Source organism: Bombina bombina, chromosome 6 (assembly GCF_027579735.1).
Source record: "Bombina bombina isolate aBomBom1 chromosome 6, aBomBom1.pri, whole genome shotgun sequence".
NCBI classification, from domain to species: domain Eukaryota; kingdom Metazoa; phylum Chordata; class Amphibia; order Anura; family Bombinatoridae; genus Bombina; species Bombina bombina.
Genome location: NC_069504.1, coordinates 388,051,044 through 388,069,730, shown reverse-complemented (window position 1 = coordinate 388,069,730; position 18,687 = coordinate 388,051,044). Strand labels below are relative to the sequence as shown.

Genomic DNA, 18,687 nt, shown 5'->3' with positions numbered 1-18,687 from the left:
TATTGATCTAGGCCCATTTTGGTATATTTCATGCCACCATTTCACTGCCAAATGCGATCAAATACAAAAAATCGTTCACTTTTTCACAAATTTTTTCACAAACTTTTGGTTTCTCACTGAAATTATTTACAAACAGCTTGTGCAATTATGGCATAAATGGTTGAAAAATCTTCTCTGGGATCCCCTTTGTTCAGAAATAGACTTATATGGCTTTGGCGTTGCTTTTTGGTAATTAGAAGGCCGCAAAATGCCGCTGCGCACCACACGTGTATTATGCCCAGCAGTGCAGGGGTTAATTAGGGAGCTTGTAGGGTTAATTTTAGCTTTAGTGTAGTAGACAACCCAAAGTATTGATCTAGGCCCATTTTGGTAAATTTCATGCCACCATTTCACCGCCAAATGCGATCAAATAAAAAAAAAAACGTTCCCTTTTTCACAAACTTTAGGTTTGTCACTGAAATTATTTACAAACAGCTTGTGCAATTATGGCACAAATGGTTGTAAATGCTTCTCTGGGATCCCCTTTGTTCAGAAATAGCAGACATATATGGCTTTGGTGTTGCTTTTTGGTAATTAGAAGGCCGCAAAATGCCACTGCGCACAACACGTGAATTATGCCCAGCAGTGAAAGGGTTAATTAGGTAGCTTGTAGAGAGCTTGCAGGGTTAATTTTAGCTTTAGTGTAGAGCTCAGCCTCCCACCTGAAACAGACCCCCTGATCCCTCCCAAACAGCTCTCTTCCCTCCCCACCCCACAATTGTCCCCGCCATCTTAAGTACTGGCAGAAAGTCTGCCAGTACTAAAATAAAAGGTATATTTGGGCTTTTTAGTGTGTTTTTTTAGCATATTTACATATGCTGCTGTGTAGGATTCCCCCTTAGCCCCCAACCTCACTGATCCCCACCAAACAGCTGTCTAACCCTCCCCCTCTGCCTTAATGGGCGCCATCTTGGGTACTGGCAGCTGTCTGCCATACCCAGTTAAGAAAAAAGTGTGTTTTTTTTAGAAAAAAATCCCTTTTTCTGTAGTGTAGCTTCTCCCCCCACCCAAGACCAACCCTCCAAAATCACTTTATTATTTTATTTATATATTAGTGGCCTTTTGCCCCACATATGTATTTTTTTACTTTTCTGTAGTATAGCGGTTCCCACCCGCTCCCGTAGCACGTGCCCCCGCGTGCCCCAGTCGGCTCCGCCCCCGATCCCGCCCCCTCCACCTTAAACAGCTCACCGATGGCCGCCCACCCGCCTCCCACCCACCAACGATACCGGCCATCGATGTCCGGTGCAGAGAGGGCCACAGAGTAAAGATACACCAATGGGCACTTTATTTGCAAGATGCACTCTTTAATCAGTTTAAAAAAAAAAAAAAACGCAAATATGACATGCTGGCCCTCAACTTGAATGGACTGCTGCTTATAGTCACAAGAGTGCTACTGAAACCACTCAGCAAGATACTCTCTTTTTACAAGATAAAATTTTGTATAGGTGGGGATCATGCAGGCAAAAGCAGCTTTATCAAATGAAAAAAAAAAAAGGAGCGATTTGTAAAAAAAATGTAAATACATTCCAGCAGGTAAAATAGATCACTGGTAACAGATTTAAAAAAATGTAACTGTCCCTTTAAAAAGGGACAGTTCACCCAAAAATGTTCTCCCATTTAAATTGTTCCCAGTGATCAGTTTTACCTGCTGGAGTGTATTAAATTGTTTACCAGTAGCTCCTTTACACCTATTTTGGCCGTTGAAATAGCTGATTTAGCTTGTGGTTTCCCAACCTATACTGAAAGTTTTGATACTGGAGTCTTAGTTATTGAATGACCCAAGTAAAAAACAGCCAGCAGCAGAAATGACACTTACAGTGGAGTGCAGGATAGTTACTTAATAACATGATCATTTTCCATTGTTCTCACTACGTATTGAGCTTTAGTTTTCCAGACAAATATAAGATAAGGAAGCAAGTTTGTGTACACAAAGTGATAACATAATGAGATATGATATTACCTGAAGCTCAACCCATTGTAATAGGCTGAGGTTTAAAAGCACAAAACCAGCTACTTCATATACACAAACCTGAAAATGCAATTTCTCATACATTTATACTCAACAATTTTACAGTGTACTGTCCCTTTAAACAGTGCTATAACAACGCAATTCCTGTGCACCATTTGCTTTTATGCAAACGTGTGGTATATAGCAGATAATACAGCAAATAAATACGTTTTATAAGCCTTTACGTTTGGTATTTTGTTAACAAGATATGCAAGGTTTCATTAACTATTGAGATTATAATCTACTTTGAGGTGGACATCAAGAAACTTTCAATTTTTAAAAAGGTCTTGGCCATTTCTTATATAAAACAGAATTTATGTTTACCTGATAAATTACTTTCTCCAACGGTGTGTCCGGTCCACGGCGTCATCCTTACTTGTGGGATATTCTCCTCCCCAACAGGAAATGGCAAAGAGCCCAGCAAAGCTGGTCACATGATCCCTCCTAGGCTCCGCCTACCCCAGTCATTCGACCGACGTTAAGGAGGAATATTGCATAGGAGAAACCATATGTTACCGTGGTGACTGTAGTTAAAGAAAATAAATTATCAGACCTGATTAAAAAAACCAGGGCGGGCCGTGGACCGGACACACCGTTGGAGAAAGTAATTTATCAGGTAAACATAAATTCTGTTTTCTCCAACATAGGTGTGTCCGGTCCACGGCGTCATCCTTACTTGTGGGAACCAATACCAAAGCTTTAGGACACGGATGAAGGGAGGGAGCAAATCAGGTCACCTAAATGGAAGGCACCACGGCTTGCAAAACCTTTCTCCCAAAAATAGCCTCAGAAGAAGCAAAAGTATCAAATTTGTAAAATTTAGAAAAAGTGTGCAGTGAAGACCAAGTCGCTGCCTTACATATCTGATCAACAGAAGCCTCGTTCTTGAAGGCCCATGTGGAAGCCACAGCCCTAGCGGAGTGAGCTGTGATTCTTTCAGGAGGCTGCCGTCCGGCAGTCTCATAATCCAATCGGATAATGCTTTTAATCCAGAAGGAGAGAGAGGTAGAAGTTGCTTTTTGACCTCTCCGTTTACCAGAATAAACAACAAACAAAGACAAAGTTTGTCTGAAATCCTTAGTAGCTGCTAAGTAAAATTTGAGAGCACGAACTACATCCAAGTTGTGCAACAAACGTTCCTTCTTTGAAACTGGATTAGGACACAAAGAAGGCACAACTATCTCCTGGTTAATGTTTTTGTTAGAAACAACTTTTGGAAGAAACCCAGGTTTAGTACGCAAAACCACCTTATCTGCATGGAACACCAGATAAGGAGAAGAACACTGCAGAGCAGATAATTCTGAAACTCTTCTAGCAGAAGAAATTGCAACCAAAAACAAAACTTTCCAAGATAATAACTTAATATCAACGGAATGTAAGGGTTCAAACGGAACCCCCTAAAGAACTGAAAGAACTAGGTTGAGACTCCAAGGAGGAGTCAAAAATTTTGTAAACAGGCTTGATGCTAACCAGAGCCTGAACAAAGGCTAGAACATCTGGCACCGCTGCCAGCTTTTTGTGAAGTAACACAGACAATGCAGAAATCTGTCCCATCAAGGAACTTGCAGATAATCCTTTTTCCAATCCTTCTCGAAGGAAGGATAGACTCTTAGGAATCTTAACCTTGTCCCAAGGGAATCCTGCAGATTCACACCAACAGATATACCAAATTATGTGGTAATTTTTCTGGTTACAGGCTTTCAGGCCTGAACAAGAGTATTAATAACAGAATCTGAGAACCCTCGCTTTGATAAGATCAAGCGTTCAATCTCCAAGCAGTCAGCTGGAGTGGGTCGAACGGACCTAGAACAAGAAGGTCTCGTGTCAAAGGTAGCTTCCATGGTGGAGCCGATGACATATTCACCAGATCTGCATACCAAGTCCTGCGTGGCCACGCAGGAGCTATCAAAATCACCGACGACCTCTCCTGATTGATCCTGGCTACCAGCCTGGGGATGAGAGGAAACGGCGGGAACACATAAGCTAGTTTGAAGGTCCAAGGTGCTACTAGTGCATCCACTAGAGCCGCCTTGGGATCCCTGGATCTGTACCCGTAGTAAGGAACTCTGAAGTTCTGACGAGAGGCCATCAGATCCATGTCTGGAATGCCCCACGGTTGAGTGACTTGGGCAAAGATTTCCGGATGGAGTTCCCACTCCCCCGGATGCAATGTCTGACGACTCAGAAAATCCGCTTCCCAATTTTCCACTCCTGGGATGTGGATAGCAGACAGGTGGCAGGAGTGAGACTCCGCCCATAGAATGATTTTGGTCACTTCTTCCATCGCTAGGGAACTCCTTGTTCCCCCCTGATGGTTGATGTATGAACTTGGCCCTCGCTAGCTGAGGCCAAGCTTTGAGAGCATTGAATATCGCTCTCAGTTCCAGAATATTTATCGGTAGAAGAGATTCTACCCGAGACCAAAGACCCTGAGCTTTCAGGGATCCCCAGACCGCGCCCCAGCCCATCAGACTGGCGTCGGTCGTGACAATGACCCACTCTGGTCTGCGGAAGGTCATCCCTTGTGACAGGTTGTCCAGGGACAGCCACCAACGGAATGAGTCTCTGGTCCTCTGATTTACTTGTATCTTCGGAGACAAGTCTGAATAGTCCCCATTCCACTGACTGAGCATGAACAGTTGTAATGGTCTTAGATGAATGCGCACAAAAGGAACTATGTCCATTGCCGCTACCATCAAACCTATCACTTCCATGCACTGCGCTATGGAAGGAAGAGGAACGGAATGAAGTATCCGACAAGAGTCTAGAAGTATTTGTTTTTCTGGCATCTGTCAGAAAAATCCTCATTTCTAAGGAGTCTATTATAGTTCCCAAGAAGGGAACCCTCGTTGACGGAGATAGAGAACTCTTTTCCACGTTCACTTTCCATCCGTGAGATCTGAGAAAGGCCAGGACAATGTCCGTGTGAGCCTTTACTTGAGGAAGGGACGACGCTCGAATCAGAATGTCGTCCAAGTAAGGTACTACAGCAATGCCCCTTGGTCTTAGCACCGCCAGAAGGGACCCTAGTACCTATGAGAAAATCCTAGGAGCAGTGGCTAATCCGAAAGAAAACGCCACGAACTGGAAATGCTTGTCCAGGAATTCAAACCTTAGGAACCGATGATGTTCCTTGTGGATAGGAATATGTAGATACGCATCCTTGAAATCCACCTTGGACATGAATTGACCTTCCTGATGGAAGGAAGGAGTGTTCGAATGGTTTCCATCTTTCAAGATCTTGAGATCTAAGATTGGTCTGAACGTTCCCTCTTTTTTGGGAACTATGAACAGATTGGAGTAGAACCCCATCCCTTGTTCTCCTAATGGAACAGGATGAATCACTCCCATTTTTAGCAGGTCGTCTACCCAATGTAAGAATGCCTGTCTTCTTATGTGGTCTGAAGACAACTGAGACCTGTGGAACCTCCCCCTTGGAGGAAGCCCCTTGAACTCCAGAGAATAACCTTGGGAGACTATTTCTAGCGCCCAAGGATCCAGAACATCTCTTGCCCCAGCTTGAGCGAAGAGAGAGAGTCTGCCCCCCACCAGATCCGGTCCCGGATCGGGGGCCCGCATTTCATGCTGTCTTGGTAGCAGTGGCAGGTTTCCTGGCCTGCTTTCCTTTGTTCCAGCCTTGCATAGGTCTCCAGGCTGGATTGGCTTGAGAAGTATTACCTTCCTGCTTAGAGGACGTAGCCCTTGGGGCTGATCCGTTTCTGCGAAAGGGACGAAACTTAGGTTTTATTTTTGGTCTTGAAAAGACCTATCCTGAGGAAGGGCGTGGCCCTTGCCCCCAGTGATATCAGAGATAATCTCTTTCAAGTCAGGGCCAAAGAGTGTTTTCCCCTTGAAAGGAATGTCAAGCAATTTGTTCTTGGAAGACGCATCCGCTGCCCAAGATTTTAACCAAAGCGCTCTGCGCCACAATAGCAACCCAGAATTTTTTCGCCGCTAACCTAGCCAATTGCAAGGTGGCGTCTAGGGTGAAAGAATTAGCCAATTTAAGAGCACGAATTCTGTCCATAATCTCCTCATAAGAAGAAGAATTACTAATAATCGCCTTTCCTAGCTCATCAAACTAGAAACACGCGGCTGCAGTGACAGGGACAATGCATGCAATTGGTTGTAGAAGGGAACCTTGCTGAACAAACATCTTTAGCAGACCTTCTAATTTTTTATCCATAGGATCTTGGAAAGCACAACTATCTTCTATGGGTATAGTGGCGCGCTTGTGTAGAGTAGAAACCGCCCCCTCGACCTTGGGGACTGTCTGCCATCAGTCCTTTCTGGGGTCGACTATAGGAAAACAATTTTATAAATATGGGGGGAGGTACTAAAGGTATACCGGGCCTGTCCCATTCTTTACTAACAATGTACGCCACCCGCTTGGATATAGGAAAAGCTTCGGGGGGCCCCGGGGCCTCTAAGAACTTTTCCATTTTACATAGTGGTTCTGGAATGACCAGATAATCACAATCATCCAAATTGGATAACACCTCCTTAAGCAGAGCGCGGAGATGTTCCAACTTAAATTTAAAAGTAATCACATCAGGTTCAGCTTGTTGAGAAATGTTTCCTAATCTGAAATTTCTCCCTCAGACAAAACCTCCCTGGCCCCCTCAGACTGGTGTAGGGGCCCTTCAGAAACCATATCATCAGCGTTCTCATGCTCTACAGAATTTTCTAAAACAGAGCAGTCGCGCTTTCACTGATAAGTGGGCATATTGGCTAAAATGTTTTTGATAGAATTATCCATTACAGCCGTTAAATGTTGCATAGTAAGGAGTATTGGCGCACTAGATGTACTAGGGGCCTCCTGTATGGGCAAGACTGGTGTAGACGAAGGAGGGGATGATGCAGTACCATGCTTACTCCCCTCACTTGAGGAATCATCTTGGGCATCATTTTTACTAAAATTTTTTATGACATAAAATACATATAGTTAAATGAGAAGGAACCTTGGTTTCCCCACAGTCAGAACACAATCTATCTGGTAGTTCAGACATGTTAAACAGGCATAAACTTGATAACAAAGCACAAAAAACGTTTTAAAATAAAACCGTTACTGTCACTTTAAATTTTAAACTAAACACACTTTATTACTGCAATTGCGAAAAAGTATGAAGGAATTGTTCAAAATTCACCAAAATTTCACCACAGTGTCTTAAAGCCTTAAAAGTATTGCACACCAAATTTGGAAGCTTTAACCCTTAAAATAACGGAACCGGAGCCGTTTTTATATTTAACCCCTTTACAGTCCCTGGAATCTGCTTTGCTGAGACCCAACCAAGCCCAAAGGGGAATACGATACCAAATGATGCCTTCAGAAAGACTTTTCTATGTATCAGAGCTCCACACACATGCAGCTGCATGCCATGCTGTCCTCAAAAACAAGTGCGCCATACCGGCGCGAAAATGAGGCTCTGACTATGATCAGGGAAAGCCCCTAAGCCTGCCGATATAATCATATCAAAATACCCAGAATAAATGATTCCTCAAGGCTAAATATGTGTTAATAATGAATCGATTTAGCCCAGAAAAAGTCTACAGTCTTAATAAGCCCTTATTTACTATCTTAATAAACATGGCTTACCGGATCCCATAGGGAAAATGACAGCTTCCAGCATTACATCGTCTTGTTAGAATGTGTCATACCTCAAGCAGTAAGAGACTGCACACTGTTCCCCCAACTGAAGTTAATTGCTCTCAACAGTCCTGTGTGGAACAGCCATGGATTTTAGTTACGGTGCTAAAATCATTTTCCTCATACAAACAGAAATCTTCATCTCTTTTCTGTTTCTGAGTAAATAGTACATACCAGCACTATTTTAAAATAACAAACTCTTGATTGAATAATAAAAACTACAGTTAAACACTAAAAAACTCTAAGCCATCTCCGTGGAGATGTTGCCTGTACAACGGCAAAGAGAATGACTGGGGTAGGCGGAGCCTAGGAGGGATCATGTGACCAGCTTTGCTGGGCTCTTTGCCATTTCCTGTTGGGGAGGAGAATATCCCACAAGTAAGGATGACGCCGTGGACCGGACACACCTATGTTGGAGAAAAGATGTTGAATATTTACTTTCATAGAGACAACCCCATTTTAGCTAAAACACATAAGGCATTACCTAAAAAGTAAATCATTGGATATATAGATGAGCCACATTTACTAAGTTCTCATGCACATCCTTCAAACAAAAGGGCTCATAAATGTTGTATATTAGGGTGACTAGATTTTTCTTCTGTTTACTCACTTTGCATATCTATCTGTATGTATATATCTACAGTTTATAAGACTAAAACGCAACTGTACCACAGACCATGATTTTCATGTAGAGTCAGATATTTTGAAACAGCAACTCTTAGAAAGAGGCTACAAAATGAGAGTAATAAAAAGGGCCTTCTTAGAAGTAGATAGACTAGATAGAAGGGAAATATTTCAAAAAAATCGTTATGAATCATTAAATAGGTTTAATAGCAATAAACCCAATTTTATTACTACCTACAGCCCTCAATTTAAGGCAATCTGTGACATAATTGGCAAACACCTCCCTGTTCTGACAGGGGAGGACAGTCTTAGAGACGTAACTAGGGAAGGTCTCAACTATATCTCTAAAAAGGGACGTACAATTGGAAATTTGGTAGCCCCAAGTATGATAAAAAAAACATCATCGACAGCAAGCAGCTGGTTACAGGTAAAAGGGCATTATAAATGCCACTTTTCCAATTGTATAGCTTGTAGTCATACAACAACAACTGACAAATTTCAATCTCGAAGTACACAAAGAGTATACCTAATGGACTCTTGCACTAATTGTCGAACTTGCCATGTAATTTATCTGGTGGAGTGTATAGCATGTAAGAAACAATATGTAGGGTGCTCCTCTAGAGAGGCACGTACACGCATTAGGGAACATTTAAACAATATTGACAAGGAAAGAGACGTTTCAGATTTAGTGCATCATTTTATATATGAACACAATAAGTCAGTAAATAGTTTTAAATGGCAAATAATAGAAACAATCCCCCCTAAACCTAGAGGAGGTGATAGAATGCAACGAGTTCTCTACAGAGAGGCATTCTGGATCTTTACACTCCAGACCAGACGTCCAAAAGGATTTAATATAGCAGGAGACATCATTAACTTCTGGAAGTAGGGTACAGTGACACATAAAGTGGCAGTAAAGGATAGTGAATAGTTGGGATTAACACATATATTTATGTATGGAAAACGAGTAATGTCATTCTAAGGTCTATATATAATGGTGTTGAATAACGTTTAGACTTAGTTACTCATATCATGTTGCTTCTGAACAAATAACAATCTCATAACTAATTGTTGATATAGTGATGTAGAACTAAATTTAATTTAAGTTATTATTGTGGCAAGGTTCAAAATATTTTGCCCTTTAAACCATTCCAGGGCGAGCTCATTTACATGAAGAAAGCAGTCATTGATTAATGAGCACTATAGTCTAAAGTGCTTATATATATATATGTTAGCATATATACATATTCATGTTACGAACACCACTATGTTTAAAATACTTTGTCATCTGAGCTATCGTGGAGAGTGCCCATTTGCCAGTAGTAACTCTAACATTTGAGAATTATATGTTCTTCTGTTTGATGAACTTCACAAGAAAAAGAGTACTGCTATTCAATTAGGTTTATATGTATTTTTTGCAGTAAGTTTATCTATATATATAATATAAAACAGAAATTAGGTATAACATATTCAAATGAAGGGAAGTGTCCTCCAATCAGTCTGTAGATAACACTAATTGATTAATTGCGCTGTGACCCCAGCTGTTTTTCCTTAGCTATTACCATAATGGGTTTATAAGGCATAACACAGGCTACACTTTAAGGTCTATGATTAAGGCTACATCTTTCAGCCGAAACGCGTAAGACCGACTGGTAGCCGAAGGTCACAGCGCATTTACCTAGCTCATTATTATTATTATTTTTACCCCACTCATTTAAATGTACTTTTTTGGTTCTTACTATGTTGGAATTTATCGAGTCTATGTTTTCAATAAACTCACCCTTGGTTTGAAGCCCGAGTTCGCTGGATTTCTTTTTTTGTTTGGATGTATATATCTATATCTATCAAAATAACAAGAGAGTCTATAAACTATGTAAACTATAACAAGAGATATCTTGTTGCTTTGATATCTAAATCTGTGGACTAACATGGTTACTCCAAAAAAGCGAGATAGAGCCACACACACACACACACATACCTTTAACTGACAGTCTCTTTATGTCTCTTATCTCCATTTGCCAATTCTGTTTAATTCTCTTCAATATACTTATGCATCTCTTTATTTCACAGATATCGTATGAGAGTCCAGCATCCTTCTATTACAAGGAGAATTGTCAGACGCCCTCTTTAGACATTTGCCATTTCTACTGTTGTTCGTGTACTTTGATTGTGGGAGTAGAAATCTATTTATATTGTTTACCCATTCACTTATTGAGACATGATAGTCTATTTTTGATCAGAGGCGAGATGTGAGTATTTGAACACAAACAATTGGCATCTTTTTACATAGTGATCAATGGTTGTGATTTGAGCCGCTGCCGACTTTGTTCTACTGTCAATATGCTACACTCCCAAGTACCTGATGTTTATAAGTTGCACTCTAAAAGAAAAAAGCGCAAACAGGACTCAAGTGCAATTAAACACACAGTGACAACCGCGCTCAAAGAATCACACTTACAATGTTTATTAGAAATAAAAGCACTTAAACAATCAAACAGCAGCTAACGGTTAAAGTTGTAAAGACTCCTGGTACTCAGCTGCTCCAAAGGCGCTCCCCACTTTGTGTATAATAAGTTCCATGTGTGTCACACATCATTTACTATTCTCCTTGAGGAAAGTCTGCACGTTAGCAGATGAAACGCGTTGGGGTAATTTTTGAAGACTTGTGACTGTTTAGAGGATCCGTAGTCTCAAGCTTTCTAGGAAGGATACGCTTGCCTTGTTTTGGTTACACAGGGCTTCCGTAGTTGGAGCAATAAGTCTTTTCCTGCAATCAAAGTTCCGGTGGATGTGTGGAACTTATTATACACAAAGTGGGGAGCGCCTTTGGAGCAGCTGAGTACCAGGAGTCTTTACAACTTTAACCGTTAGCTGCTGTTTGATTGTTTAAGTGCTTTTATTTCTAATAAACATTGTAAGTGTGATTCTTTGAGCGCGGTTGTCACTGTGTGTTTAATTGCACTTGAGTCCTGTTTGCGCTTTTTTCTTTTAGAGTGAAAGTTCCTGCCCTACTGCAAGTGGTACGAAGGATACATTTGGCAAAATAAGCAGCAGAGTTCTCAAGTGGGATACAGTTGATTCCATCCGGAGGTGGTAATATACATTTTTTATTGTCGCATATGTTTGCATATTTGGGTTAGTTCGTTTTTAACAAAAGGAGACAACATTGTTCTCTATTTTATTATTATTCTGTATATGTGTTGGTTTTTTATGTATGTTTAATGTGGTACTTTTAAACTAGTGAGGTATTGAAGAAATAATAATATTATTAATATTTCCAGAAAGGGTTAGCGCCATTGTTCTCTACTGTGTATGTTTATAAGTTGCTCTTGTATAGCCTTTGTTCTAACATAGCCAACCGTATTCTGTTGTGAGATTGTACTGTGGTCAGTGTGTTTATTAGTCCTTGTTCTTTTATTCCCGTGGGCAGTGGAGACGCTACATAGGTATGAACACTACCTTTGATTATATTAGCCATCGAGAATTTATTCCAACAGGGGAGATGTGGTGGTGTTTGGTTATTGATCAGCTACGTCACAGTATGGGAGCTCTTAGACAGAGGTCATCTGTTATGCTCATGCCCTAATTGTGTGGAATGCTTAGCGTTGTTTGTTCGCGTTGTTCAATATCTATAGCTATTACAGGGGACCCACCACAGGTATGTGTTTACGCTGAGGGCCTCTCTGTTACACAATTTACATGCTTCTGGAGTGATCATAATACACGGTATGTAGTTGCTAACACTATCTAAAACCTGTGAGACTTTAGCGATCTACTTAAGACATGCTGCCGTCGGACACGCCTTTGTCTTGAATGCTTGGCGTTCTAAGGGAGTTTTGTTTGCAGCAGTGTATAGCTACTATTCGGTTCTTTTATTTCAAGGTTTGATTCTAAATTTTTATTATATGCTTATATTACTAGTTGAGACACTAGTCCCTGTAGCAATTCTCTCTCACTCCCGCATTATAATTTAGACCTATGGATAGGACCCACTTATTAAAATCCTATTGTGAATATATATTTTTAATTTGAATTTTATTCTATTTTTCTTCCCTTTTTTAATGGTTAACACTGTGTATATATTATGTATACAACCCTATACTATGTTATTTCTTATATATCACTTATATTTGATATAAAATCTTATTTTTGATGTTTTATACATTTCTATGTCACTTCATGTTACAAGATGGGCTGTTCTTTGATTGGGGGTGGGGTTTACACCTGTTGTAATCACTCGTGTTTGCTCATTTGGTCTGATGAAGGGGTTACCTATTTGATGTGCCATTAAAGCACTTTTTTGCACAAATCCAGAGTGCACATGCCTTTTTCTATGTGTGTAATAAATAGCACACATACAATAAGTACTAACCCAGTAAAAGTTGGATTTGACAAGGCCTTGTAAGAATTCAGCTGTAATATGATAAAAGGCTGGTGGTGCCAGGGTCTAATTTCAAGGCAACAGTGACTTTCTGGTGTTTGGGTTTGTCAAGCACTGCACTATGTAATCTGAAAATGGCAGCATTATGGTTGGGACATAAGATGAAACTGCACCTCACCAACAACACCAAAAAAAGGCTTTAAAACAAATGTCTGGGGTTGTCTTTTTACCTGGGTTCAGATGAGACTTGTCCTGGTATTTTGAAACTGGACAGTTTTATGGTGGGTCAGGCCAATTCACAGAGGAGAAATATCATGTAGTGTAATACATAGCGAGCTAAAAGACTTACACTAAGCAGCAAAGACATAGTGAACAATCAAGCATTTTTTTAAAGCTTTGTTCATGCTCAGTTGACTGCATCTATTTTCAAATTGACATAAAGAGCACTTTTTGTTTTTCACTTCAACGTCCCTTTCAACTTTTTTTTTTTTTTTTTTTTAACACACACACACAATAGAGTGCTGCTTAGGCCGGGCACGCTAGAAGTAATTTTTTCCCCCACCCATTTGTGGTTTAAGAGGATGTAGAGGGGCACACATCCCATTCCAAATGCAGCAAAAATAAAAATGGTTGTGGGCAATAAGGCATTAGAGGCTTTCACTATACATGTAGCCCAAACAGAACAAAAGTTTAGGTGCCATCCTGGGCACAAGTCATTAATTTGCCATCCTGATTCAACAAAAGTAAATAACCAGTATGCTTGTTGTAAAGTAAATTGTCTCACCGGATATGTGGAATGCCAACTCCCCCTTGCAGGATCTTGTACAGTTTACTCTCATACAGCAACTGAGGGTGTCGGGCTTTCTGTGACTCCAACTTCACAGCAACCTCCTGTATTAAAGACAATGAATTGTGAACAAATGTTTACTAATGCACTAAAAGGGTCAAATTATAAATATATATAAAATACAGAAACCCAACGGAATACACATAAAAAAGGCATAAAACACCAAAAAATACTACACAATTCAAATTGCACATACAAAAAAAAAAAAAAAAAAAACACCTTTTCAATTTACTTCTAAATATCCTTCATTCTCTTGATATTCTTTGTTGAAAAATATACCTAGGTAGGCTCAGGAGCTAGGTGGCTACCCCCTATTGGTTTACCAATGTTTTCAGCCAGCTACTAATAGTGCATTGCTGCTTCAAAAAAAAAAAAAAAAAAAAAAAAAAATATGGATACCAAGAGAATGACACAAAATTGATAATAGAACTAAATTGGAAAGTTGTTTAATATGCTATGCTCTAAAATCCCAAGAAAAATTTTGGGTTTCATATCTCTTTAAAGGGACAGTCAAGTCCAAAAAAAACTTTCATGTTTCAAATAGGGCATGTAATTTTAAACAACTTTCCAATTTACTTGTATCACCAATTTTGGTTTGTTCTTTTGGTGTTCTTAGTTGAAAGCTAGACCTAGGAAGACTCATATGATAATTTCTAAGCCCTTGAAGGCCGCCTCTAATCACATGCTTTTGTATTTGCTTTTCACAGCAGGGGAGAGCTAGTTCAGGTAAACCCTATAGATAACATTGTGAGCACGCCCGTGGATTGTGTCAGACACTGCACTAATTGGCTAAAATGAAAGTCAATAGATAATAAATAAAATGTCATGTGATTAGGGGTTTGTCAGAAGATGCTTAGATACAAGTTAATCACAGAGGTAAAAAGAGTATTATTATAACTGTGTTGGTTATGCAAAACTGGGAAATGGGTAATAAAGGGATAATCTATCTTTTAAAACAACAAAAATTCTGGTGTTGACTGTCCCTTTAATTTACATATCAAGCACGTGACAAATTAGAGAAGAACAAATAAAGGAAGAAAAAAAATTAGAGACATATACCGATACCTCAACCCGAATATGCAGTATACATCAGATGCATAAACCTTAATTTACATATCAAACATGACAAATTAGACGTATTAAATGTTAGTGAACTTGATAAAAGAATTGATGATTTAAGTATATGAATTTTGTTTACTCAAAGAACCCCTTAAAGTGACTAAATTTTGATGCAAAAGTGCCTGTTTTTTAAAAATTTGTTTAAAAAATAGGGGCACTTTAATTCATAAAAAAATTACATTTCACCTTTTAATCAAGGACAGCCGCTCCAGCTTCATCTACCCATTGCAAAGCCTCTTCCTCTTCCTGTGTCTAAAAAGAGGAATCCGGCTTCCTCCAATCATGGGGCTGAATCAGACACTGATTCCCCCGGGGGAAACAGTGATTGGAGGATGACCCATCCATAATGTCGGACTTCAGAAATGGCTTTTGATGACCGGGGGAAGCTGGAGCGGCTGTCAAGTTTAAAAACGTAAGAATTTTTTCACGAGTGAAATGTAAATTTTGATGAATTAATGTGCCCCTGTTTTTAATCAAATTTTTAAAAACCGGTAAAATCTCAATTACAGGTAGCCCTCAGTTTACGCCGGGTTACGTTCCAGAAGCAATGGTTGTAAACTGAAACCCAGTTTATAATGTAAGTCAATGGGTTCCAAACCCCTCTCAAAATTGTCATAACACCTAATACATTATTTATTTTTTTTAAATATTTTTTATTGAGGTTTTGCATATCAAACATAAAACATAATACGCCTTTTTTGAAAAAAGAAAAAAGATACAAACAGAATTGAGCAAAACATTTCGACAGTTATATAAAACATCAATGGTAGGCTAATGTAACCTCGATTTTTCAATAAAGTAGCATACATGACTGACCAGTTAGGAACATAGTTTTAGGAACATTGGACCAGAATTGCAAAAAAAATAACTGATGGTCAGGTAAACAGCTCTTTAGGAGCTTCAAGAAGAGAAGGAATGCGTATATAGTGAGGGGGGGGATATTCAGCGGGTAAGCACCGCTCTAAATATGGGGGAAAGGGTGGAGGGCGGAGCCATAAGATATATTGGGGCTAACATGCTTCTCAGGCGGTTACTATTATAGCTGTATTTGATGAGTATCCCTAAGTAGAGAACCCAATCTGATAAAGGTCCCTAGGCTTTTGTGTATAGAATGATTAAGGTTAACTCCTGATATAGTTATAGTCAAGGAGGGATATTAGTATGTAATCTAAGTTATATGGGGCTTCTGGTTGAGCGCCTCTCCAAGGGAAATGCCAGCTATAGGCGATGTGGGAAAAGGGAGTATGGATATGACCCGCAGGCAACAAGTACCGGCGAGAAAGGGAGGAGAGGGGCCCAACAGGAATAGATGAATTGCTCCAATAATGAAATCAACATAGGGAACACCATAATCTAAAATAAGGCTAACAATGTCTCCTTCATATGCAGCTATGACATGTACAGGATGGGGGTCATATATAGGAATAACACAACAATTAAAAAGTAATACAAACTATCTCCGCCAGACCCAGGATGGCATGTTATCAATTAGTCTAAGCAATATCTGCCAACTATAACCATAGTACAACAGTAATTGTAGAGTCAACATTTATGAACAGTGCAGTGCTTAGGCCTTTAAATAATGTTGTTTTAAATAGCTAAGGGTATAGGCATCATCTAAGATACTAATGTCATCGAAATATAGCAATATAACATAGCTTGCTGAAAGTAGTATATATTGGCACTAAATAAAGATGACAAATATGTAGATGATATAACAATAAAGGAGTAAAATAGCCTATGAAATATGTATATGAATAACGTATGATGATAATATATGTACATTGGCGGTGAGTGAGAATGTGGATCGAGTTATCAATTAATGCTGAAAAAAATGCAACTCTTATATTCAATAAAAATAACATCTCGGTAACTGAAGGTCCTTTTCTACAGCTTGGTAATGGGAGCTGATGACATTTAGACAATCTAGAGCTTGCATGTGGCTGTATTGCTCTATTAGGCATTTTAGATCATAGTATGTCCTACTAGCTAATGGAATCGCCTAGATACCTCCCATTTAGTTTAGGTTTCATGCTGTTCTAAGCTTATTCTGAAGAGCCACATATTGCTGACATACACAAGGAGTCACAGGCAGAAAACACTCATATTACAAGTATATCCAAGTGTAAAATAGTATGACCATAGGCAACAGGCCTCATATATACAGTGCAAAATGCAACCTTTATGTTAAACTAAATATAACAGTTAGCACTGTATCAACCTAACTAGTTAACCCCTTACAAGAAGCAATTTGGTTAATACTATCACTAGGCTATGAGCAATAACTATAAATATATTGTGTTGCTGAATACAGTATACCTAGTTAAAACATATAACACATGACACTAACAGCATCTAAGTAGGTATTTTCTGGTTGCAGTGAAAATAAAAATAAAGAGTGCAGCCCATTCATATGATCGAAAGCCATAGATTAGTCCTCTATAAAATATGTCTTTTGAAAGAACTCCATTAGGAAATATAAAGATGTCACTTTTTTGGGCCTAGGGGTCATTCGGCTGTATAAAGTCTCTCTCAGTGGTGTAGGTGGTCTATTCCCTGATGAAATAAATACTTATAGTTGTAGCAGGTATGTTCTGAGGATATGAGCATGAAGGGACAGAGGTAAGAGCGTATTTGAACTTCAGTATATCATTCTCACACCCAGTATCGCAAAAAAACCTCTAAGTTATCAGACACACAGGCAAATCCAATTCCAGTGCTGCACGATACTCAGGGGACTTAGACCGCTCAGCATCCTTTTCAGCACTGACAAAGTTCCATCAGGAATTTTAACAAGCACCTACGCGCCACATGTGCTTGCAGGGGAGTCGTGGGAAGTTAAACCGCCATGATGACCAGTGATGTTAAGTATGCCATGGGATTTCAGGCTTCCGGTGTACGCGGGAACTGTAAGCTGGTCTGGGTCTGGGTTAATAGCGTAGGGAACCGGGCATACATAGCTATCGGACAAAGTCCCAGGCTCTTCACAACTCACTAGTGCAGAGATATGAACCGTGTTCTCCACCAGCCGGCATTCGCAGAGTACTTCTACCGCTAATAGCGGCGCAATCATCTCCCACGCCTCAGAGAGATCTGACGGTGTTTCAGTTTTAGGCGCCATGTTTTGAGCTCCCTTCCCAGTGGGAGTATCTATATCTCCGTTAGGCAAGGCTGGCGAAACTCTGTCATTGCCACTGCATACTGCAATTAGATCCATACAGTGTTCATCCAGCTTCGCATGTAGGTGTTTCAATAAGGACCGCAGCGTGGGATAGGATGTCTCCATTCTCAGGATATAGAGAAGGCCGCAGATCTTTACGCTCTCTGCACTCAATCTTTTAGTTATAGCAGTTTTAGTTATGGCAGGGATAATCGTTTCTGAGATGATACAAATTAGTTTCAGTACGGTTTAGGAACTGTCGGAAGACTATTACAGTGGTTGTTAACCTGGTATTAAGAAGTAGGTGGCCTCTTTAGCTCATTAGTGATCGGAGCTCCAGATATGAACGACCATCCATGTTGGCAGTTGGCTCCGCCCCCCCAATACATTATTTTTAAAGCTTTGAAATGAAGACTTTAAATGCTAAACAGCATTATAAACAGTATCAAATAATCACACACAACACAGAATATATAATTAAACTAAGTTAAATGAACAAAAACATTTGCTAAACGGCATTATAAACCTTATAAAATAATTTTTCTGCAAACAGTTCTTTCTATGCATTCCAATCTGGACTAATTTATAGACAGGAAGATCTTATTCCTATGAAAGCTGCTTGATAGCTCATGTCTAGCTAGACTAATTAATTCCAGCCGGTTTGTGTGCTTGGCTTTGTATATCTTTGGAGAAGGGTCTAGTTCTAGACAGGAAACGTGTGACCTCAACTCAAAGCTTTTTTTTTTTCTTTGCTTTTTTTTTTTAACTTTAATGTAACAACCTAATATAGACAATCATTCTGAAAACGAGACATGCATTATTTTTTTTTACTTCTAAAGAGTTAAAATAGGGAAGAAAC

The 18,687-nt window shown here is 39.6% G+C and overlaps 1 protein-coding gene across 4 annotated transcripts in view; it reads right to left on the bottom strand.

Annotated features, from left to right (window-relative positions):
* CSNK1A1 (casein kinase 1 alpha 1) overlaps positions 1 to 18,687 on the bottom strand; it is a 173,530-nt gene that overhangs the window by 131,360 nt on the left and 23,483 nt on the right. For all 4 annotated transcript variants that reach the window (XM_053717101.1, XM_053717100.1, XM_053717102.1 and 1 more), the window contains exon 2: positions 13,487 to 13,593. In XM_053717101.1, coding sequence (XP_053573076.1) covers positions 13,487 to 13,593 — 107 coding nt within the window. The remainder of the gene's footprint in view (positions 1 to 13,486; positions 13,594 to 18,687) is intronic.